General features: G+C 31.8%; 1 protein-coding gene across 3 annotated transcripts in view; it reads left to right on the top strand.

The window, feature by feature from the left end:
* LOC103576305 (protein kinase C and casein kinase substrate in neurons protein 2) overlaps positions 1-25,165 on the top strand; it is a 160,070-nt gene that overhangs the window by 23,928 nt on the left and 110,977 nt on the right. For all 3 annotated transcript variants that reach the window (XM_053742103.1, XM_053742104.1, XM_014440621.2), the window contains exon 2: positions 306-696. In XM_053742103.1, coding sequence (XP_053598078.1) covers positions 334-696 — 363 coding nt within the window. In that variant the 5' untranslated portion in view covers positions 306-333. The remainder of the gene's footprint in view (positions 1-305; positions 697-25,165) is intronic.

The following is a 25,165-nucleotide window of genomic DNA, read 5'->3' on the forward strand; positions in this document are numbered from 1 at the left end:
TTATTTTCTATTTTTTACTATTGTTATGAATCAAATTCAATATAAATCTCTAAATGAGAAAATTAATTATGTAGAATTAATTAATATTCATGAACTATTGTTACTCTGCTTTTTATTTTTATTTTGTTTTATACCTAATTATTATAAGCTTTATATTATTATTATGTAAGTTTTCAGTTTGTACACAAAATTTTTCTTTTCTGTATTTAACATCTTGTCATTTGGCCTGTGCCTTGGCATTTAATATCAATAAATAAATTTTCTCTAATAATGACTGGAAATAATGTTTTTTTTTTATTTTTTAGGGAAAAGAGATTTCCTCTATAGTTTAAAATGTCACATCACAGCGACGATAACATGTTGATAGCTACCTCGGACTCTTTTTGGGAACCAGGCAACTACAAGCGTACAACTAAGAGAATTGAAGATGGTCATAAGTTATGCGATAGTTTGATAGCACTTGTCCAAGAGCGTTCAGAAATTGAAAAAAATTATGCTAAAGCCTTAAAAGCGTGGTCTAAATCGTGGAATGAAAAAATTGAAAAGGGCCCGGAATATGGTACTACTGAAGCGGCATGGAAGAGTTCGTTGGTTGAATCTGATAGACTCTGCGATCTTCATTTACGTGTAAAAGAAAATTTATCTAATGATATCGTTCAACAGATTAAAACATGGCAGAAGGATACATATCACAAGGTATTTACCAAATACTTTTTATTGTTCTTACACTCTCTGGCGTCTGATTTGTGAAACTCTGTCTGCATACTTTATCATGTTTATAGTTTATATATTAATTCGATCAGGTATAATAAGCATACTAATATGAAAAGAACACGTAAAAATAATACTATTTTGAATTGTACAATTTATTTTTTTTTGAACGTGAACGTGAACACAGTATTTACTGAATTTTACTAAATATAGATCTATAAATACATGAGTAATCTGATACTAGTCCCCTGATCAGCTAGTCGGTCTCTTACCTTACTATAAATTTGATTTGTTCGACTATTATAAATACCTTGCGTGTGGGGCTGAACCAAAAGCCACTACAAGTCCGCGCTCATAGAGCCCTCGGCTTCGCCTCGGCCAACAATTATATGTAATCTGAGACATTTCTTACTTTACTTTCTTAGGTGTGTAATATACTATTTCCACCATACCTGCACCGAAAGTTTACATTCCTGCCCTGTTTAAAGGAGAGAAAGTCGTTCTTTTCTTTTATAAGAAAACAAACGAGAAAAATTAGCGCATGTGCCATCCTTCCCCTAAATAGAGGCTAAAATTCAAACTTTCAGATGCAGATCTGGTGAAAAATTGCATACACACCTTGGGAAGTAAATAAAAAAGCCTCAGATCACATGTTTGTTACGTGAGATCTGAAACATTTCTTACTTTACTGCCCTGGGTGTGTAATATGCTAATTCTTACCCATAATTAATTTCTAAAAGTTTTTTTTTTATATAAGTCAATGTAATTTGATTAACGCTGTTAATTTCCAAATTGATCCATGGTATCGTTTTTCTATTGATGTTCGTTCCTTGAAATAAACAATTTTTTACAATTCTCAAAAATTAAAAAAAAAATTATTCAATACTTTAATATTGAGAATTGATAAAATGTGCCAAGTAGAATTTTTTCAACGAAAAAAAAGAATTGTTTGAAAGTGTTTTCTTCAATAAATTTTTATTGTTGAAATTTTCCTATCAACAGTTATTTTGGTTATCTTTAGCTTTTCTATTTTTTTTTACAAAAACTATCAGCATTTTTGAAATTTACAGTAGCCGACTGACTTTTTGAGAAATGTTTACTATTCATACTAGTTTAAATGTCAACAAAGGTAGGAGCACGGGCTTGCTACTACTGGACATTGAAAAAGCTCTCGATACAGTGTGGCACCGTGCTCTTGTCTGTAAATGAAAACTTTTAAACATACCCGACTATATGATATAATAAGTATATAATCCAGTTTGTGGATGACTTTCTCTGCAATAGAACTTTTACCGTTTAAGTGGGAAGTGCACAAAGTTGTCTACGTAAGATTGTCGCTGGCGCTCCTTAAGGCTCAATTCTGGGCCCTATATTATTTTTAATATATATATATATATATGACCTGCCGAAACATCAGGCTACATTGCTAGCCCTCCTTGCTGACGATACAGCAGTATTTTCCTCCTCATGGAAATTTGAAGTAGCACTAAGTACACTGTTAAAAAGTTCTATAGTAAATTTGCAACGAAAGTGTTGTAAGTTTTAACGCATAACAATTTACTAATAATACCATGCAGTTTTGTAAATTTACTATGCAATTTGTTCAAACTTCATTTAGGAAAACTAAAAAATATTTATTTAAGTTTACTAAACATCTATCGAAAATTTGTTTAGCAATATTACAATACGAATGTTGTAATTTTATTAAATGGTTTGTATTGAAAATGATTTGTAATTTCAATATACTGCATTGTAAGTTTACTAGATCATCCATTTTAACCAAGTTCCCGGGTGAAAAAATTATATATAATTATATAAAACTATATACAATTAAATTCCTATAGAATGTATTAAATAGATTGTAAATTTTTGTTCATATAGTAGAAACTCTATATTTTTATGTAACTGCAGTTGCGACCGGTCACTTGAACGCCAATATATATAGATATACATAATAAGAAAAATAGTAAAAAATAAATAAAAAGCTTTGGGTGACCTTTACCCCCATGAAAAAACACAATAATTGTGTGGAGAAGCCCTAGATTCTCATATCCCATCAATTCCACGGCCTTCGAGTGTCGGAAGTACTAGAATTTCCAGCTTGAAAATTTTGAAACAGCGAAAAAAATCTAAGTACACTTTACCCCTCTGGAAAAAATTCTAAGATATCTGGAGTCACGTGACATTTATGTTGTTACAGTTTCATTCACCTCCGAGTGTCGGAAGTACTGGAATTTCCAGCTGGAAAATGTTAAAACAATAGAATAAATTCTGGCTACACTTTACCCCTCTGGAAAAAATTCTAGCATATCTGGAGTCACCTTAATCGTATTGTGTCATAGTTTCATCCACCTCCGAGTGTCGCTACTGGAATCTCCAGCTGGAAATTCCAGTACTTTTGACACTGGGAGACGGACGAAACGGTGAAATTAGAAAATTGAGGTCACTCTAAACTTGCTGGATTTTTTTCAGCGGAATAAAGGGTTGCCAGAATTTTTTTCTCCGTTTTCAAAATTTTTTAGCTGGCAATTTCAGTACTTCCGACACTTGTATGCAAACGAAATGGTTAAAATATATAATTCATGTGACTCCAGACATGCCAGAGTTTTTGCCAACAGGGTTATGTGTAAAATTTTTTACGCCCTTTCAAAATTTTCGAGTCGAAAATTCCTATACTTCCGACTCTCGGAGGCGGATGAAACTGTGACACCATAAAATTCAGGTAACTCCAGACATGGTAGAATTTTTTGTAGAGGAGTAAAATGTCATCAGAATTTTTTACGCCGTTTCGAACTCTTCTAGCTGGAAATTTCAGTACTTCCGACACTCGGAGGTGAATGAAACTGTAACAACATAAATGTCACGTGACTCCAGACATCTTAGAATTTTTTCCAGAGGGGTAAAGTGTACTTAGATTTTTTTTCGCCGTTTCAAAATTTTTAAGCTGGATATTCCAGTACTTTCGACACTCGAAGGCCGTGGAATTGATGGGATATGAGAATCTAGGGCTTCTCCACACAATTATTGTGTTTTTTCATGGGGGTAAAGGTCACCCAAAACTTTTTATTCATTTTTTACTATTTTTTTTATAATGTATATCTATATATATTGGCCTTCAATTGACCGATCGCAACTTCAGTTACATATACTTTTTATTACAATATTTTTTTTTTGTAAGTCCAAGTTTAATTTCTAAGAAAAATTATTCATGGATGCATTGATAATAAATATTCATATCATTATGTGTGTAATATAGGATATACTATATTACTACCAAAAAAGGAACTTATCACTCTGTCAAATAACAGAGGAGTACTCGTGCCAAAATTGCTTCCATTATTTGAATATAAGAGTTCTGAAATAAGTTTCTTACCAGGGACACTACAACTTGTGGGCGCGATCTCATAGCAAGCATCGCGACTACTTCCGTTGCTGCTTATAGCACCGGTGACTTCTCTCTCCTACATATAACATATGAGAGCATATAATATTATTATAAAAATTTTTACAAATAATGGGAAATGCCTTAGAATGATATAGGATAGTAACAAGAGACTCACAACTGAGACGCACAGTCAATTTGAGGGTGGCGTTAAAAACTTGAATTAATTTCTTAGAAGACCCTCTCATCAATTTTTGAAACATTTTTTTTTATCTTTAACATCCAATAAAGGTACGTATAATAAAAAGTTTTTTTTTTTTGGTTTTTTAGTAAATCAACCGCTACTCTGCTAATATCGATGAAAAGATTAATGTTGCCAGGTACTTATTTAGCTAATTCATCAAGCATGATCGAGAGCAAAACTCGAAAAAACAATCATTATTAATTATTTTCAATTTCTCCAATGCTCGGAGATTGACACAATGTTTAAATTTTTTCGAGCTCGAAGAGAGTATTTTTTGAGTCTGCTAGGAAAAGCCATATGATGGCAAAATTCTTTGATAATTCTTTTATGAGACCCATTGTAAGAAGCCTGATTTCTACAGAAATCCATTTAAAAATTGGCTTAATAAATAATAATCGGGTTAACAACCTCGATGATTTGGCGTTAAAAGCCGCATTTCTATAGCAATTTGCCTTTTTTCACAGGTTTTTTTGGTAAGAAATTATAACATATATAAACCGAGTAAAAGTTTTACCGAGTAAAATAGAGTAAGCGTAATGAGTTAGTATGTTGTAAGTGATAAGTATCTGGTGAGTGTGAGTACGAGTATATCTGGAGTTGAGTATTGGGTATAAGTGGGTATGGTTGCGTTGACTTGTATTTAATATGGAGTTCAGTACGGTACCTGTATGATATGTTTACAAGTATCAGGATTTTGGAGGTCCTTCTGAGTCGTTGATAGTGGCCAAGGTAGCGTGCCTCCCGACTAGTGATGATGTCTAGGCATAGAACCTAGCCCTTCTAGTGACATGGTAACTGTGAAGGAATGACTGAAATGTCTTCGCCCCCTCAAAGTGGAGTTTAGGGCAGTATAAGGCCCGGTTACGGATATTATGGGTGGTAAACTTCGTTCATGATGCTTGAGGAAGTCAAATTGACACTGTATTTTGACTCCGCGAGAAGCGGCACCTCCGGAAGGTCTGTGGACCTACGCCTTATGTGTGCGAGGGTACAAATCGATAGAAAATAGAGAATGCGAGTTTGCATGGAAAAGGAGTTAGTTAGTGAATGAGAGTGGGAGAATAGAGGAGAGTAGCTTGTTAAGAGCCAGTAAAGTTTGACTTTTGACGACAATTTGTCTTTAACTTTCCCAGAAAGTTAGTGACTGTAAGTAGTCCAGTCGAGTTAAGTCTAAGAAGTAACTCTTGCTGGTGAAAATTCCTGGCCGACTAATTTTTTCACAGAATGATTCAATGAATAACCTAAAATTATGACAACCGAAATAATCCAACAAAAAAGTAGCAAATATGTTTTTTTTTATAACAAAATGTTCAAAATTCCGGTTTAACGCAAATATTCAACAAACTATAGCACTTGAATAAAAAAAAAACTTAATGAAACTTCAAGAAAAATAAAAATAATGAATAAAATGAGCCCTTATTTAAGTTCTTGCGAGCTGTAATTTGTAAATTATTTAAATGTTAATTAATTTTCTCGTCAACTCGATGTTATTTTTTATACATCAGCTTTTCTGACGCCGAAACTTGCCGAAGCGTGACGATGCATGACGTATCTGCGCGCGATCTCATTCGGGAAATTTGAAAAATTACTTTTAATTTTCTATCTGAAAGATATTTATATTTTATTTAACGAAAAAATTAAATAATAATTGAATTTTTATTCCTATAAAAAAAAAATTAAATGGATCAATTTTTAGCTTAAATGTATTTTAACAATATTAAAAATTTACAGTTTGTTCTTTTCCGTAATTTATTTTATTTTTTATTAAAATCGATTGTCTTATTATTATAATATTCTAAAATTATAAATAAAAACATATTTATATATTCTTATTGCAACTATTTATTTCTTAATTTACAGAACTCTCTTACATATAACTGACCATCAAGTGGAATGAAAATAATAATAAAAATAATGGTAATAATAATTATAAAGATAAAAATAATGATAATACTACTATTAATAATAATGCTAAATATAATAATATTCATTATAAAATCATAATTAAAACGAAATTTACATTGATAAGTATGTATTTTAAATCTCGTCATCAGATGAATCAGAAAATTTATCATTGTCTACAGGAACATCTAGGAATTCTTGACCTCCTCTTCGTCGTTTACATTTTTCTCAGATTCTATGCTACCATTATCAGAATCATTTTCTTCCATTTCTGAAGATATAATTACAATAGCTTCAGAATTGGTGCACGACACTCCAATATAATGTCTGCGGCATTTTAGACCTGGTTTTCTGCAGTTACAAGAGTTGTTGCCGCATCCTTTTTTACATCCGCAAGAAACCAGGTCTAATAATGCTGGAGGAGCTACAATTTTATCCATACGGATGGGTTCTAAATTATCATTATTATTTACCCAGCCTAATGATGTCGGATCTACTTTATTATCCAGCCAAAATTGAAGTTGATAATAAGCATGCATACTTTTGTCATTACTAATTGCAATGTCTTCTTAATTTTTGTACGCTCTAACAATAGAAATTTAAATCATTTAAAGGCCCTCAGACGATAAGAATACCGAATCGGCCCCAGAAAAGAATCGGGCTCATAACTTCAGAAAATATTTGTACCTATTAAATACTTCAATACAGCAAATTTCAGATTTTTATCTACTACCACGTCTGAATAAATCGAAAAATACTGAAAATTAGTAAAAATTGTTATTCTCTGCGTCTTGTTAATCGAATGATCTAGTAACCGGATATGTTTTGGGGCATGATGGTAGTGTTTTGAAAAAAAAAAATAATAGCCATATTTGTCCGTAAGAACCTAAAAAAAAACGAGGTTTTATTGTTAATTTTGATTTTTAAGCGTGTTACGATAATCATAAAAATATAAAAATATAAGACTATTTTTTTTTAATTCCCCATTCAATTTCCATCGATTTTTTTTTTCATGATTATCTTCTAAAATGATAAAATACAAAGCTTTTCTAATATTGTACTGATGAAAATAACGAAATAAATTCAGAACGCTCATATAAAAGTACACTGTGAAAAATTCCCATTAAATTTTACTATGGGTCCATTGTAACTCTGGACCATAAGAAAACTGGTACAAAATTTACAAGTGTACCATAGTAAACGTATGCGCATAGGTCCCAATCGTGTCGTCTGCGCATACCGTTTACTATGGGACACTTGTAAATTTTGTACCAGTTTTCTTATGGTCCGGTGTTAAAATGCACCCGTAGTAAAATTTGTTGGGAATTTTTCACAGTGTAAATGTTCTTTATTCAAAAATATCAATATTAATATCTAATTATAAACTATGAAAAATATATTAATTCTATTAATCTGTTAACAATAAAAATCATATGAACTCATGACTAGTCCTCGTCGCTATCTTCATCAATCACAGTAGTGACATTGTCTTTATTCAATAAAGTATTGAGTATTGATGCTGGTCTCGGAATTTTAGCCAAATATCGGCCGTGCGCCAGAGAAAAAATTATTGCAGCTACGTGTGAACAACAACCAATTGTCCTCAGTCCATTAGCACATTCGCAGCTGTATTTTGATACTCCACTCCATCCAATTGTATTTGGTTTATAATCAATGAAACATCTGTAAACCTTTCTACCAATATGGCGAGATTGTGCTTGAGCTTTTAATATATTGGTTTTATCTCTGACAAACTGAATAGATAAATTATCTGATTCATCCATCATCTCAGCTAAATATGATATTGCTTGTTTATATTGATAGGAACCAGTAAACAAAAGTCTCAAATCCTTTTCAGTCATTTCTGGAAAATCTACCAAATCACTAGACAGAATTGTCTCAAATGGAAGTTTTTCCCTCTGCCAAACATTTTTGTCTACTTCTTCAGCTAGTATATTATCATTAGAATATCGAGATTTCATCATTTCAACAATTTCATCTGAATACTCTACATCAGGAATTAGACGTTTGTTGTATTGATTGTGAAGAAATGATGCAATTTTATAAAAACTACCGATTCTTGGTATTATTTTATTCTCGAACTTTTGGTCAAGTAGATGATATTTTTATTTCAACATTCCATGAACTGTTTCGACTACTCAACAAATTTTTGTGACATGTCTTGACTCATTAGTTGTGACTCAGTAGTTGTTAAACGATTTCATTTGCCTTTTAATGCTGGCATCAACACTTGATAACCTTTTTGTTCCAAGTGCGGCTAAACGTCACGAAATCCTCGATCAACAACAAAAACATCACCAGGTCTCAGTAGATTGCAAATACCGTTAGGAGTGTCAATGATGTCTTTCATAATAGTAGCGTCATTCACATTAGCAAGGTAGGGCCCTAACATATCTACAATAAATCCGTTTGTTGTACAAATGGTAAATGGCTTACATAACGGTACTTTTTTCTGGCCAGAGTAAGACTTTCTTTGATACGCGTTATTCGAGCTCTTTTGATGATGAGCATACGTTCCGTCACAAATCAAGAAAAGCTTATCACTGCGATCAGCAAACAAACTTTTTAAAAGTGGTGATGAATTATTTTCAATAATATCATCTCGAGACACAGATCGAAAACCGAAATACTTAGGTAAAACATTTCTTTCAAATGATTGTATCACTTGATCACAATATTTTGAAACCAGTTGTTCATTTTCCAATTGTAAAGTCGCCAATATTAATCTGCTTGAGTTACCAGAACGTAGCTTGAATAAAAAAACGATGAGAGATTGAATAACTGAACGAGAATCTGTATTTCTCATAGTAGTTAATAAATCCCGCAATTCGATTATGTTTTCACGTTTTAACCCAGTAAATATGTAAAGTTGTTCATCAGGTATACGAAAATCATCCATATTATCAATCAACGTAGAGTCACATTCAACAGTCAAGCATTCCATCATTTTAGTAAATTCTGACGATTTTAAAAAACTCCAATTAGAATAAACTCTTAATAAATTCAAATCTTCAGCACAGAACCGCTTTTTTATGAGATGATCGCTGCAACATCGATTTCTATCCGGAATAAAAATTCTTTTTTTAATAAAGCATTACATACGGGCATCTTGAAGAAAAACTACCATATTTCGGTTTGAAACAGAACATACACAACAATTTCTATGAGTTGCAACTGTTCTTTTAATTTGAACTTCAATACATTCTTCTGTATCATCATCACATACAAACTCTAAATTAAATGATGGATCATCAGTACTTGACTGAGACAAAGTCATCGTTGATAGGTTTGATTCAGTTCTTTCTAATAATTCACACGAATCTGAAGGTAATTGGTCCTCAAATGCTTTATTATGATCCTCATAAAGTCTCGGTTTCTTGTATCTTTTGGAACGACAATTAAAACATAAAATATCACCAACTACAATTGGATGATCAAAAATCATTGGAAAATTTTCAATATCTTCATCAGATTGTATATGTTTCGGAGTTCCTCTCGTTTTTTTTTTATGAATTTTGAACAAATGCAACACTTTAAATTATTTGTTCTAGGTGTCGACATATTTTCACTTGAATAATAATATAACCAGATAAAATGAACTATTGAATGCAAATAAAGGCACGACCAGTTTTTGATTAGAATGTCAACGGTACGTAATTTTGAGGTTATCGGCAGAAATAGTGGATTTTCATGAAAACGAAAAATGGTGTTACCAGTTACGAATTACAGTGCCATCTCATGGTTTCTGAATGAACTAAAAGTTGAGCGGGAAAGTTTAAATTATCTGAAAACTAGTTGAATTATGTAAACAATAGTATTTAATACTGATTTAATTATTATACACTACTAAAAAAAATTAAAGGATCAAAAAAAAATTCCAAATTTTTGGGTAATTTTCAACAGGCCGTAACTTCGATAGAAATGGTCGTACAAGAAAGAAAAAAAAAGAAATTGTAACTCCAAGTGTCGACTTTTTGGATTAGGACTTCAAAAATTTTAATCGTCAGCGGTTTTTGAGTAATCTTAGAAAAACCAGCGATAAAAAAATTTTCAAATTTTTTTTACTTTTTTTTTTTGGTCTACAGGCGTGGGAATTTTTTTTTTTGCTTAACCATTATAAGGATCGGATACCTTCATTATTCAGCTTTAATTTTATTTTTTATAGACCTTGATAAGTCCACTTGTCGCCGAGATATCGGTCTTCAAATGGAAAAAGATCCTTTTGTGTTTGATTATCGATATCTCAGTAACCCATGATCACATAGAAAGTTAATGGTGGGTATCAAAAACGAAAATAAATCCTCTTGAATGATTAGCCATTGTTTTTTCGAAAAAAAATTTTTTCCTTTCGTCACATAAATTTGAAAATGCAACAAAAAAAGGGATTTTGGTGGTTTTTTGGAAAATCAAGCGCTGGATCGAAAATAGTGTGGAAATCAATAATGTTGAGTGTGCATTTTACACTTTAATATGCCCATAAAAACCCTACAAAGAGCTAGATTAATCCAACCAGCCGTTTTCTTGTTTCACTCGATCGAATTTTCGAAAAAATTAAAGGATCACGTTTTTTGCTCTGAATAGCTCATAATCTTTAACAAAATGAATAAAAAAAAATTTTCCGAACTTCATCCACAATTATATTCCAAACAGTGCTCAAATTTTCAGAAAATAAAAAAATTTCAAAAAAAAAAAAAAAAAAATTTTTTTGAAATTTTTTTTTTTTTAACAACTTTAAGAAATTTAAGAGACCAACGCCCAACCATTTTTAACACGTTTTCGTCACTGCATTCTGTGGTCTCTTAAATTTCTTAAAGTGTGATCATTGGTTGCTGAGATATCGATAATCAAACACAAATGGATCCTTTTCCATTTGAAGACCGATATCGCGGCGACAAGTGAACGTATCAAGGTCTATAAAAAATGAAATTACAGCTAAATAATGAAGCTATCTGATCCTTATAGTGGTTAAGCAAAAAAAAATTATCCACGCCCGTAGACCAAAAAAAAAGTTAAAAAAATTCGAAAATTTTTTGTCGCTGGTTTTTCTAAGATTACTCAAAAACCGCTGATGCTAAAAATTTTTAAAGCTCTTATCCAAAAAGTCGACACTTGAAGCTACAATTTCCTTTTTTTTCTTCCTTGTACGACCATTTTTAACTTCCCGCTAAGAAAATCGAAGATTTTCAAAAATTTCGGGAAGTTATTGTTTTTACCCCGATTTTTGAAAATCGAGTTTTCATCAGATGTCGACGTTTTGAGGTCCTAGGAAGCTATTCTGACTATTTTCAGAATGATGTCCGAGTGTGTGTATGTATGTGTGTGTATGTGTGTGTGTGTATGTATGTAAACTCTTTGTAACTTTTGAACTAATGAATCGATTTGGATGGTTGAGGTGACAATCAAAAGAGCTTGTTGGCCATCAACTTTCCTGAAAATTTCAGATCATTTGATCCGATAGACTCGAAAATATTTGCGAATTACGAAAAAAAAAAAAATTTTTTTTTAGTTTTTTATTGATTTCTCAGAAACGACTCATACGATCGACTTAAAAATCTAATCAGCTCTAGTACTCAATAAAACGCGTCGATTGCCACCTCAAACATCAAAATCAGATAATTCGTTCGAGAGTTATCGCGGGAGAAAGAAATGGTGAAAAACGGTTTTTTCTAAATATTATTGAAACGACTGACGCGATCGATTTCAAATTTCAATCAGCTCTAGAATTCAATAAAACGCGCCGATTGCCACCTTAGACATCTCAATTAGTTAATTTGTTCGAGAGATATCGCGGAAGAAAGAAATGGTGGATAATGGTTTTTTCCAAATATTTTCGAAATGACTGACTCGATTAATTCCAAATTTTTTTTATTTTAGTATTTTGAAAGTATTTCAAAAACGACTTGATGAATCAATTCAAAAATTTGATCAGTTATAGAACTCAATAAAACATGTCGATTGTCGCCTTGAACGTCTTAATCGGTTTATTCGTTCGAGAGATATCGTTTGAGAAAAAATCGTAAAAAACGTTTTCTTTCGAAAACGAAGGCATACAAAAGTATTTTCGAGCTCGAAGAGAAAATGTATCTACAACAATTTTCTGAGCTCAAGGAGCTCGAAATAGGCGGGAAGTTTGGGGCTGGCCCGCAGGGTCAACCGACAGACCGATTATTTTCGAAGTTACGGCCTGTTTAAAATCACCTAAAAATTTTGAATGTTTTTTGATCCTTTAATTTTTTCCAGTAGTGTGGTTAGAAATAAAGATTATAATAATTAATATAGTTCATTATATACAAACAATTATTTTTATATAAGCGTTCTGAATTTATTTCGTTATTTTCATTAGTACAATATTAGAAAAGCTTTGTATTTTATCATTTTAGAAGATAATCATGAAAAAAAAAAATCGATTTTTTTTTTTTTTTTCGATATGTAATACCTTTAAAACAAATTTTCCAAGCTCATAATTTCGTCGGAAATTGAATGGGGAATTAAAAAAAAATAGTCTTATATTTTTATATTTTTATGATTATCGTAACACGCTTAAAAATCAAAATTAACAATAAAACCTCGTTTTTTTTTAGGTTCTTACGGACAAATATGGCTATTATTTTTTTTTTCAAAACACTACCATCATGCCCCAAAACATTTCCGCTTACTAGATCATTCGATTAACAAGACGCAGAGAATAACAATTTTTACTAATTTTCAGTATTTTTCGATTTATTCAGGCGTGGTAGTAGATGAGAATCTGAAACTTGCTGTATCAAAGTATTTCATGGGTACGAATATTTCCTGAAGTTATGAGCCCGATTCCTTTTCGGGGCCGATTCGGTATTCTTATTGTCCCAGGGCCTTTGAGTAATATAAAATTAATTGTTTTCAACTTACGCACAAACGTTCTTTTATGCCAAATGACATTACATTAATACTTTCGATGGAACAAATAATTTTATGGAAATATTTAAAATTTTGCTGTAAAGCATGATATGTATATATTTAATTATAAGTTAACTTTTATTTATAATTTTAGGATTTTACAATAATAAGACAATCAATTTTGATACAAAATAAAATAAATTATGGAAAAGAACATACTGTTAATTTTTAATATTGTTAACAAACATTTAAGCAAAGAATTGATCCATTTAATTATTATTTATAGGACTAAAAATTTAATTACTATTTAATTTTTTCGTTAAATAAAATATAAATGTCTTTCAGATAGAAAATTGAAAGTAATTTTTCAAATTTTAAATTTCCCGAACAAGCTTGCGCGCAGCTTCGTTATGCATCGTCACGCTTCGGCAAGTTTCGGCGTCGGAACAGCTGATGTATAAAAAATAATATTGAGTTGACAAGAAAATTGATTAACATTTAAATAATTTACAAATTACAGCTCGCAGGAACTTAAATAAGGGCTCATTTTATCCATTATTTTTTTTTCATTGAAGTTTTATTAATGTTTTTTTTTTTTTCAAGTGCTATAGTTTGTTGAATATTTGCGTTAAACCGGAATTTTGAACATTTTGTTATAAAAAAAAACATATTTGCTACTTTTTTGTTGGATTATTTCGGTTGTCATAATTTTAGGTTATTCATTGAATCATTCTGTGAAAAAATTAGTCGGCCAGGAATTTTCACCAGCAAGAATCCTTATCTCGACTGAACTAAACAAGTTACTGTTACTCTAGACGTCCTGGAAAACGGCGCCACTGAAAGTATTAACGGTCTTCCAGAACCGGATCTTAGTCTATCAGGGTCATTGTAAAATTTATTTGTATTTATTTGTAAGAGAACGCCGAGGAAGGATAGTTTATAATCAATTTATTTATCGCACAATTATATTAAATTTTAAACCATTTAATTTATTTACTGATTACAATTAATATATCGCGCACGAAATGCCAAAAAAGCATACTATAGCAGTTAGATAGGGTTTTGTGCCAAAACGGCGTATAAAAAAATTTTGTTTTGGCATTCAACCCAAAATTGTTTAAGGGGTTACATGAGTTTCGTCGGGTAAAAAATGGCCTATTTTTAATATTTTTTTTCTATGTAAAAAATTATTTATTTAATCCAAACTTTTTTACGTCTCATAGATACATATTTAAAGAATAATTTCTGAAATTTTCAAAAAAAAAAAATTACAACTCCTCTATTGTAACATCATTTCCGGTTACCCCTCGAAGAAAAGGTGCGTCCGCGTTGTCAGCATAACTCCTGACAGGATCATCTAAAATGAAAAAACAAAAACAAGAGTTTTAGTTAAGACCATAAACTCGTGCTTGAACGACGGAAAGAAAAAAAAAGTAAAAATTGGAATTTCGGCAGACATTTTTCCAAAAAAAATTAAAATTTCGGTTAAATTTGCTTGACATTTTGTTTTTTTTAAATAGTTGTAATTGAAAAAAAAAAAATCCTTCGTCCAAGCACGAGTAAATCGTATCTCGAACACCTGTGTAAAATTTCATCAAGATCGGTTGAATAGTTTCCGAGAACATTTGACAACCGACTTTGAAAACACGGTTCCAAGAAAAACGCGTTTAAAGTTTTGAGTAACAATAAAAGTGGAAAAAAAAATGTTTTTTTGTAACTTACAAAGAATCGTCGATTCCTGGGCCATAAAGTAAAGATTCTGCAGCAGTTACAATGTCCCGGGCATCCTTTTGCTCCTGTCGATGACGGATTCTGGCTTCGCGAGTCTCGCTCGCAGATTTTTTTTCGGCTGCGCACACACGGTTTTTATCCGAAATTCGGGCATATTCGTGGGAGTTTCGGCCTAATTTTAAATTTATACCGTGCATAATCAATAATAAAGCTAATGTTCCTTCATTGAAGATACAAGCAGCGGCCAATGCCGCAATATTAACAATCTTTGAACCAGCAGTCGTATCTTGTAAATCGTTTTCAATATTTGTAAATTGTTTTTCTTCTTCAGCAGCAGATGAGAATAGAGTCTGAGTAACTGTCTCAATACACTCATGTATTTTATCAATATAAAAATCGTATGTAGACTGGTTTAAAAATGAACTGCCTATGTCCATCAAACCGCAGAATTTCTTGCATCCGGCGAGCCCTAAGCCCAATATTCTCATAACAAAAATGAACCAGCGATTTAGTTCATACACTCTTCCGATTTTTTGACAAGATAAAAGATATTTTGGATCACATCGTTCACATTCTACTACGATTTTATATCCTAGACCAAATTCGAACATTGCTTAAACTGTACTTTACCATTACACAATTGATCTTCATCTTCATTGTCAATAATGTTAGAACACTGCACAAACGATGAGAGAGTTGAGAAAACCAAGACAAAATCTATGATTGAATATTGGAGCATGTCCTCTTCTGGCACGTGCTCTTTATCATCCCGGGAAAAAATGATCAGTCCTGATCATGTCTGTTCATGTATGATCAGGCCTGATCATACCTGTCCATGCCTGTTCATGTCTGAAGCGTTAAATACACTCAGGCCTGATCATGCCTGTTCATGTCTTCTCATGGCTGTTCATGTATGTTCATGGCTGTCCATGTCTTCTCATAGATATAAAATTTTGTTGACCAAGAATCTATCACGTGTAAGATTTTTATTAATTAAAGTTCATACGAAACTTACTTTTCAACTAAATCTCTTAGGTCAGTGGGTAGCGTATTAAGCTTTCGAACACAAGGTCCACGGTTCAAATCCTGCACACGTCCGAATATTTTTTTTTTATTTTTATAGCAATAATTATATATAATATAATATAGTTATACATAATTATATATCATTATATAGGGCCATTTTTTATATACATTTTTTTTCCCCGGATGGGCATTAATAGACATGAACATACCTGATAAGACCTGATCAGGCCTGGTCAGGCATGATCATTTTTCATATCTGATCAGGCCTGAAGACTCATGCCTGCTCATGTCTGATCAGGTCTGATCATTTTTTCCCGGGATCACCTTTTAATTTTTTTGCTGAGGTGCTCGTGAAGGAACTATCATCAGTTTCCGGATCTTTAGGATTAAAGGATTGTCTCCTTTTTCTCGGTCTATCTTTTCTACGAGCTTGAAGGGTTAACTATTTTCTTGAAATTTTATGCATTGTTTGTCAATTTCACAAATGACACTAGATAACCACAAATAATACCACGTTTTTAAGAAATTATATGATAGAAACTTGGGATAACCTCAAATAAACCTCGTCCTTCAAGAAGTAATCACCAAATAAAATATTTCAAACTAGTTTTTCTTAGGAAGTGAAAGTAATATACAATAATGACAGACAAATAATAGACGAGCAGCTGCTCACTATACTCGAGGCGCGCTGACCCTTCTATACCTGACTTGGAGCGCATACCTTCCAAAGGCTGTATCTCCGAAAATATTATTCGGATCGACTTGAAAATTTAGGATAATATTTTTGAGATGTTGTAGAAATTAATAAGCCCGAAAAAAAAATCGATTTTTTGAACCCACGAAACCCATGTAACCCCTTAAAACGTCAAGATCAATAAAAAAAACATTCTTGAATCACTAACGCCAATCGGGCGTATAAAAAAATTTTTTTTTATTACAAAACATGGAAATAATACTATATCAATTAAGCAATATCAGAATAAATATAAAAGGTGACAAATTGAACTGTAGAAACGGGCAAAATGGGTTTTTTCCAATTTTATTTGACTCTATGTGGAATTTTTATATACCTGAATACCGAAACGTTTTCACGCAATAAAAATGAAGAAAATTCGTGTAATTTTGTTTTTTTTTTTATTTTCCTTCCACGAAAAACGTTCCGATCTTCAAGTACATGAATTTTTGAAAATCACCTAACTTTTTTCTATACTCTTTCTAAACCTATTTTGTGTGATTCAAATTAAGAAAAAATGAACTTCTTTAAATGCTTATAACATGAAAAAACTCAAAATCTTTGAATGATTTGAAAAACGATTATGACGTGATAAAATTTATATTCCGATCTTTTGAATTTCATAGTTTCTTTGAATTCAATTAAAATTAGAATTCATTCGGTTAAGCATTAAAATTAAACATTTATTTTGTAATAAATCCGATTAAATGAACATTACGCTTTTTGGGCTTCGACATTTTTTTTCATTTTCCAGTTTAGAATATGTTTCACAGGCGAATAGAAAAAAAATTTTTTTTTTACACTCTTTTGGCTTTGGCTCACAAAACGTTTTTAAATCAAAAAAGGCGTATAATTTGAGACATATGCCCTTTTGCCTTTGAAATTTTTTTAACTTTCCGCTAAGAAAATTGCGAATTTTCAAGAATTCGGGAAGTTATTGGTTTCAGTCCGATTTACGAAAATCGAATTTCTGAGAGATCTTGACGTTTTGAGGTTCTAGGAAGCTATCCTGACTAATTTCACGATGATGTCCGAGTGTATGTATGTATGTATGTATGTACGTACGTATGTAAATATCTCTAACTTTTGAACAGATGAACCGAATTTGATTGTCAAGGTGTCATTCGACGCGGATTGCGAATATCTTGAAGCTGAAAAAACTTAAGCTTGATCGGTAAAGCTCGTTCAGTGATATTAAAAAAAAAAACTTTTTTTAAAAATGTTTTTTTTGAATAACTTTTAATTCGCTCGATGGATTGATTCAAAAATATAATCAGCACTGAAACTTTGTAAGCCGCGTCGAATGCCGCCTCAACAATCAAAATCGGTTCATTCGTTCAAGAGAAACCGTTAACGAAAGAATTGAAAAAAAAAATTTTTTTTAGTATTTTGGAAATTTCTCAAAAACGGCTCGATAAATCATTTTCAATATCTGATCAGTTGTAGAACTCAATAAATCGCGTTGATTGTCACTTTAAACGTCCCAATCGGTTTATTCGTTTGAGAGATATCGTTTGAGAAAAAATGGTAAAAAACGTTTTTTTTTCGAAAATAAAAGTACACAAAAGTATTTTCAAGTTCGAAGAGCTCGAAAATGTATCTACGACAATTTTTCGAACTCAAGGTGCTCGAAATGGGCAGGAAGTTTTGGGGCTGGCCCGCAGGGTCAATCGACAGAACGATTTTTTTTTTTTTTCATTTCCAAGCTTAGAATATGTTTGCAAAGTGATTACCAAAAAGAAAATTTTTATACGCCTTTGTGGCGTTTCGCACACTCTCGAGCTTCCAGGACTTTATCACACACATACACATACGCGCGCGCGCATGACTGAGTATCCTGGCCTTAGCTTAACCTATTCCTTTACGCGGTCTCCTGGACCCTCTGCGTGGCTAAAACTTGATTCTCTATTTCACGCTGTCCCCTAGACCCTCTACGTGATTAAACCTAAACATTTAATTTATTGACAACCATAATTTATTTATTCCATTGAATTCTGCAAATTGTCCAAGCTGAGATTAAGATTTTATTTGATATATTTTCATTTACGCGTGAACTTAACATTACCGACTTGATACCAAAACTCGTACATCAAATTCTCACATTCAACTTCCGACCTTTTTAACGTTAATAAAGTTCTCTTGATCTTAATTCTTGTTTAATTAATTTTAATTATTCTAATATTAACGATTAGATTTTTTATTAGATCCGGCCTTCTTGCCTGGATTCTTCGAGAAGTTTCGAGGACACTAGATCCTTTAACATCTGGCTGACGAACTTATTTCCACGTTAATTAATTCACGATTAATAATTTTTTTGTTATATTCGCTGCTTCAGCCTATTGGTCTGGAATCAGATTATCCTCCCATTTTCTTTTTCCCACCATTCCTGCCATACGGATGTGGCCTGACTTGTGCTTATACTGTACTGCATCATTACGATGATTTCCTACTACCTCAACTTGTTACTTTGTCAACTCTTGCCATCCATTCGAATACAAGTTGGCATCGAGTTGTAATGAAATTTTTACTCGTCAACTTATTGCGTCCAATTTAGTAACAAATTGCAGTAATGGGTTGTCACCACGTTACCGCCACCTCAGCTTTGAGGATAATTTAGCGATGGTTGCTACGAGGATCATGATCTTTAGTTATAAACATTTTTTAACTTTTCGCTAAGAAAATATAAAATTTTCATGAAAAAGGGAAAGTATTGGTTTTGGTCCGATTTTCAGAAACAAAGTTTTGAACAGACCTCTATGTTTTGAGGTTGATTCGAAAATGGACGTAATTTAAACTTATACGCTACTTAAATAATAATTATGTAAGGGTAGAACAGACACCAGTTGGTGGTTGAAATAACTGGTTATTTTAATTTATTATAAAATTAAAAAATACAATCCAAGTAGCTTATAGCATTTTTTAAAAAGGTCGTTCACAATAACTTCAAGAACTGAGAATGGAATCATATAATTATTGAGCCTCATGAACAAAAGTTATCTTAAAACAAAATAGATGTTTGCGCAGCTGCGCGCCTCGAGGGTTTACTCGAAGAGTCAGTTCTTGTTTATATTCGATAAATTTATAACGTTAACCGTTTTCATTTTCCCGACGGCGAATAAAACTGGTAAACCGTATGCGATTATCTACGTGTATTAGAGTTTTTAAATAATAACAATAAATACAACTTAAAATAATAAATAATTATAATAGTGTGCCTGGACCAGCTTCTCAGTTTGGGTTAGTGCACGAGGGTGCCAGTTTTACGTCCTGGATGACGAATACAAGTTATTCAGTCCCTTAATTTTGAGTCAAAGCACTTAAGCCATTTACCCGGGTAGCGGGGACCTCGCTATTTCGTGTCGAGTATGTCAATATACGAAAATAAGATGTACGAGGTGAATGGATGTTTCTTATCACTAGATGAATGAATAATTAATTTAACTTGGAGTTGGTTTATTCAATATAATAAATTGTCAGGATACAAGATTTGGCTGAGCTGGAGACCAGATTGTTGATTGAGATTCGATTCGTATTAAATTGTTGTTGGTTAAAATTCGCTTCGAAATAAATTGTTGTCAGGTGGCTTGATAGTTGGTTATGATTCTTGAATGTTGAAAATTGTTCATGTAAAAATGAGCTAAGGGGTTTACTTATATTGGGTAGTTAACAATCTGTCTGAATATGCACTTTTAAGATGACGAAATTTATTTAAAAATGAAAAATAATATTTAAAACAGTGATAATATTCAACAGAAATAATTTAATTAATTGAATTATTTGTAATATTGAATAAAAGAATTAAAAATCGAAATTATTTTTGTTTAGAATAATTCAATTTAAATTGTATAAACTCTGAATTTAAATATTAACGACTTGAACAATCAAATTAAATTTCAATATTTTGAAATAATAAGATTATACGTAATCAAAAGCTTGACAATAAATGGGCATTGAGGACCGATTTGCGGCGGTTTTTATAGGCGCCAATCATAGGCGAGGGGTAGCACGCGTGACCTAAATTTAATTTTGTTACCGAAAACTAATGTCATTGAGCAGAGTCGAATACTTGAGGGGTGTGGTGTAAGAAAAGGCGTACGTGACGATCTCGGATCGAAAATTCTAGAACGATGACAAAGACTCAAAAAAAAGATGATGGTAGGAACTACAAGTGGAAAAAAAAGATCCGACCCTATGTTATTATATAGGAATTATTTTAGTCTGTTAATTACGGGTTACTAATTAGAGTTATGGTATAGGTGGTTATTGATTATTGATTCTTATGTCATTATCTTTCGATTGGTTATAGTCATTTCTTCCTATCGTCAGTGGTTTAAATGTTACACCTATTTTAAATTACAATATTCAATAAGTAGCAATTATTATTAGTTTCTCATTATTTCAATTGTTTGTCGAGTTACTCAAGGTAGAATTTAGCAATATAGTCGTATGTGTTTAAAAGAGAAGATGATCGTGGTGAGTCATGCGCCACGCCTTAGAACGAAGCTTCTAGATCCAGCTCAATGTTATTAGATGAGCCTTATTTCAAGTGGTTAATTACCGATTACAAATTAGGATTAGAGTATAGATGGTTACTGATTATTAATTCTTTCGTTATTAGCTTTTGATTGATTATACTCATTCCCTTCTACTGTTATTGGTTGAAATGCTATACTTATTTTTAATTATTGCGGAGTAATTATTAAATAATCTGGAATTATTATCGATTCAATTAGATAAGTTATTTTACTGGATTATTGTGAGAAGTTTAGTTGGTCGATGTTTTAATTAGTTATCGAGTTATTTAAGCTAAAGTTTATTGATATAATTGTATGTGTTAGAGAGAGAAGTGACGAAATACGTCAGGCGATACGTCACAAGAAATAGCGGTAACAACAGGATGAGTCATGAACCACGCCTTGAGAGAAGGTTCTAGATATGAGTTAATGTATTAGATGAGCCCTATTTTGGATGGTTAATTACGGATTATTAATTAGGTTTACGGTGTAGATGTTTATTGATTACTAATCCTCTCGTTATTGTCTTTCGAATGATTATAGTCGTTTCGTTCAACTGTTATTGGTTACATGCTAACCTATTTTTAATTATTACGGGATAATTATTAGATAACCTGGAAGTATTATTGATTCAGTTAGATAGGTATTTTACCGGATTATAATGATACTTCTAGTTTGTCATCATTTTCATTATTTATCGAGTTAATTAAAGTAGAAATTATCCGTATACTCGTATGGGTTAGAGAGAGAAATGACGAGATACGTCGCGCGGTACGTCATAAGAGAATCTTGGGAGTGCGAGAAGGCAGGCCGTATTAATTCTGTTAATGGAAGAAAGAGATGCAATCCCATGATGTTAGATGAGCTTAATTTAAATGGTTAATTACGAATTATCCGCTAAGATTCAGATTTAAGAGTTTAATAATTAATAATCTATTTTTCCTTATCTACTAATGGGTTATGATGATTTGTCCCTATCGTTAGTTGTTTAGAAGTTATGCCTGTTTTTGATGTTAAGTAAATAATAATTTGTGTTGCATAATTGGAACTATATTTAAATTTAAATATAGTTTCACTTCCGGCAAATAGAGGCAGCACCTCCTGGGGCCTAACTATAATTTTAAACCTAAGCATGCGCAATGCGGCGCATGCGCAACCACGCCTTCCTGCTTTGTGTCGAGAAGACGGCTGCCATTATCTTTCGCACATATACATTCAAGTGATAATACGTGTTTTCAAAATCGTATCATTTTGCGCTCTTTTCGAGTAATTAATTACAAATAATAATCAAAATCAATTAAGTAATCAATAAGTTCATCATAAATACAATTATTTTTGTAATTGAGGGCACCAGAGCTCATAAATAATTCAATCAAAAACTCAAGACTTCCAGTGATCATCGACCACGTTGCTGAAGAGGTTATTCCGACGAAAATCAGTACAGGTGCTTATCTATTAAATAAATAATTATATGAAGTGTTCATAAATATAAAAGACTCCATATCATAGTTAATTAATTATCAACATGCTCAATATTTTAATAACTTTAAAAGTAAATTCTCGCTCGGTAGCCGCTGCAATCATGCTACACGTGTTCATGAAATAAATTCAATACAGTGCAATTTATTATAAACTCATTCCAAATCAATTCATCAAGTGATCATAATTATTTTAAACTCAATTAACCTAATTTATTCATGCATTGGTGCTATTTAAAATAATAATTCAAGTGTTCAATAATAAATTTCGCTCGGTAACCCCTGATTTCCTGTTACTTTTTATCATGACATTTTTTCAATCAAATCAGTGTTCAAATATATTCAAATTAATTATTTCGATTATTTACTCGAGCTTTATCTTACAATTTGCATTCAATTAATTATGTATTCATGAGCTCAGACAATTTAACAGTATTAATAAATTAAATCAACGATTTAATTTTGTAATAACGTTCTCCTCTATTTCGCGCGTCCCACGGCGGAGTGTAGTTGGCGCTCAATAGCCGTTATGGCTCTCCGTTGATTGAAAACTGAAAATAAAATAGACCCAGAACCAAATATCCCACCGGGAGATGTCCTGAATCTCCCTGGACTGGCTGCTCCGCTCAGGCTGGGCTAGAAATCCTAATTGGGCGCCAGTTCGTGTGCCTCACGAACAAAATCAACTCAAAATAACACAACGGAGAAAATAAAATAAAATGACAGGATAGCGATTTCAGATTTAGGAAAAAGGACAGCAAGAAAGATAGCAATAATTAAAATAATAGAATTAAATAAATACCGGGTTGACGACCATTTGCTTTAATTATCCATCAATTAATTAAAATAATCAGTCAATGTATAGCGCATACTCTCATAAATAATGTTCAAAAAAAATATTAATAACTCACTTACAAAAGAAAATAATAGAACTAGTATGCGCATATAAATTATACTTAAAATAATAATAATATTGCGGAAGCAATCAATGTGTTGAACAAAAATATATATCTCTGTGAATAGTTAATAATTCACTCGCACATGAACATAAGCAAAAATAATTATTAACGCAAATAATAAAATAATTATTTGATAATTCAACTCAAAAAAATAAAGACCATGATGATTCAAATTAACAATAAATAATACCTCAAATTAATAATAATTAATACGCAAATTAATAATACTTTTTAACCAATATTCGAATAAATAATAATTAATAATTCAATGTTGGAATAATCAATACGCCAAATAATAATTATTCTTTAAGCAATATTCCGCTGAATAATAATTAATAATTAATAATTCAAATCAAATCAATGATAATTTTATAAAATAATACTCATATACTAATAATTTTTAACTCAAATTATTAGTAATCGATTCGCAAATAACTAATATTTCTTAATTCAGATTAGTAATATTTCATAAATGTTATCAATAATCATTCATGAATAATAATCAGAATATTAAAAATTTATAACTCAAAACATTAATACTCAGCGCTGATAACTGTATACATATATACATATCAGACTATCGAGGCCCAGTCGCATATGATGGTAATCACGTGGCATAAAATAATAATAATAACAAAAATATTTCTTCGCAATAAATATTCGCTATTTAAATAATAATAACTAATCGTGATCAAATTTTTATCATTCCCTGGGCTCGATTATTACTAATTTTATTCGTATGCTTGTAATCACAACCTAATAATACCAACAATAATACTTTATCAACTACGTGATATTCCCACGCTTGCAAATGGCCACCAACGCGGGAATGCAAAGTTACACGCCAATGAATTTACCAAAGGTACTTACAGTCGTCGTTGTAGTACAATCGGCGAACAGGCTCCATCGTCAGTTTTTCAATATCCAATGAGTTTCAATATTAAAATATCGCTCTTCGATATTAACGTAATTCAAACTCAGTTTAATTGACAATGGGTATATATATATATCAAAGCGAGACCACTTGAGCAAAATTTTAGAACGCAGCAGTACACCTTGCTCGTACAAAAGATTATCCACGTCTGACCATGGCAGCACGTGATTTTCATGCCGGCACCTCGACCGGCCATCTTTTATATATGCATCTCAGTTTAACCCATCGGAGTAATATCTCTGTCGCATGTTACTTTCAAATACTACCAACGATGACGTACCCGATGTCAATTGTGTAACCTTGCCAATTCCCGACGTCAAATGCCCAATTACTTCGTATATTACTAATTAACAGTAACTTAAATGGCTAAACTAATTAATAGTGTATGCAAAATAATTATAAATTTCGTTTATAATATAATAAATTTGTTGCTGACAACTGTTGCGTCGCCGCGCATGCGCCGACCAACCACAATAATTACAAGCATATAAATAAAATGAATAATTACCTCCCAGTCTCATAAATTATACTTGTAAACTAAACCTAATCAGTAATTTTTGCTGATTTCAGCGCAGTTTTCACCTAAAAATTTAATTAAGTACAAGCAATACAATAATAAAAAGAAAATCTTATATATAAACAAAATAATCATAA

The sequence above is a fragment of the Microplitis demolitor genome, chromosome 9 (assembly GCF_026212275.2).
Source record: "Microplitis demolitor isolate Queensland-Clemson2020A chromosome 9, iyMicDemo2.1a, whole genome shotgun sequence".
Taxonomy (NCBI): domain Eukaryota; kingdom Metazoa; phylum Arthropoda; class Insecta; order Hymenoptera; family Braconidae; genus Microplitis; species Microplitis demolitor.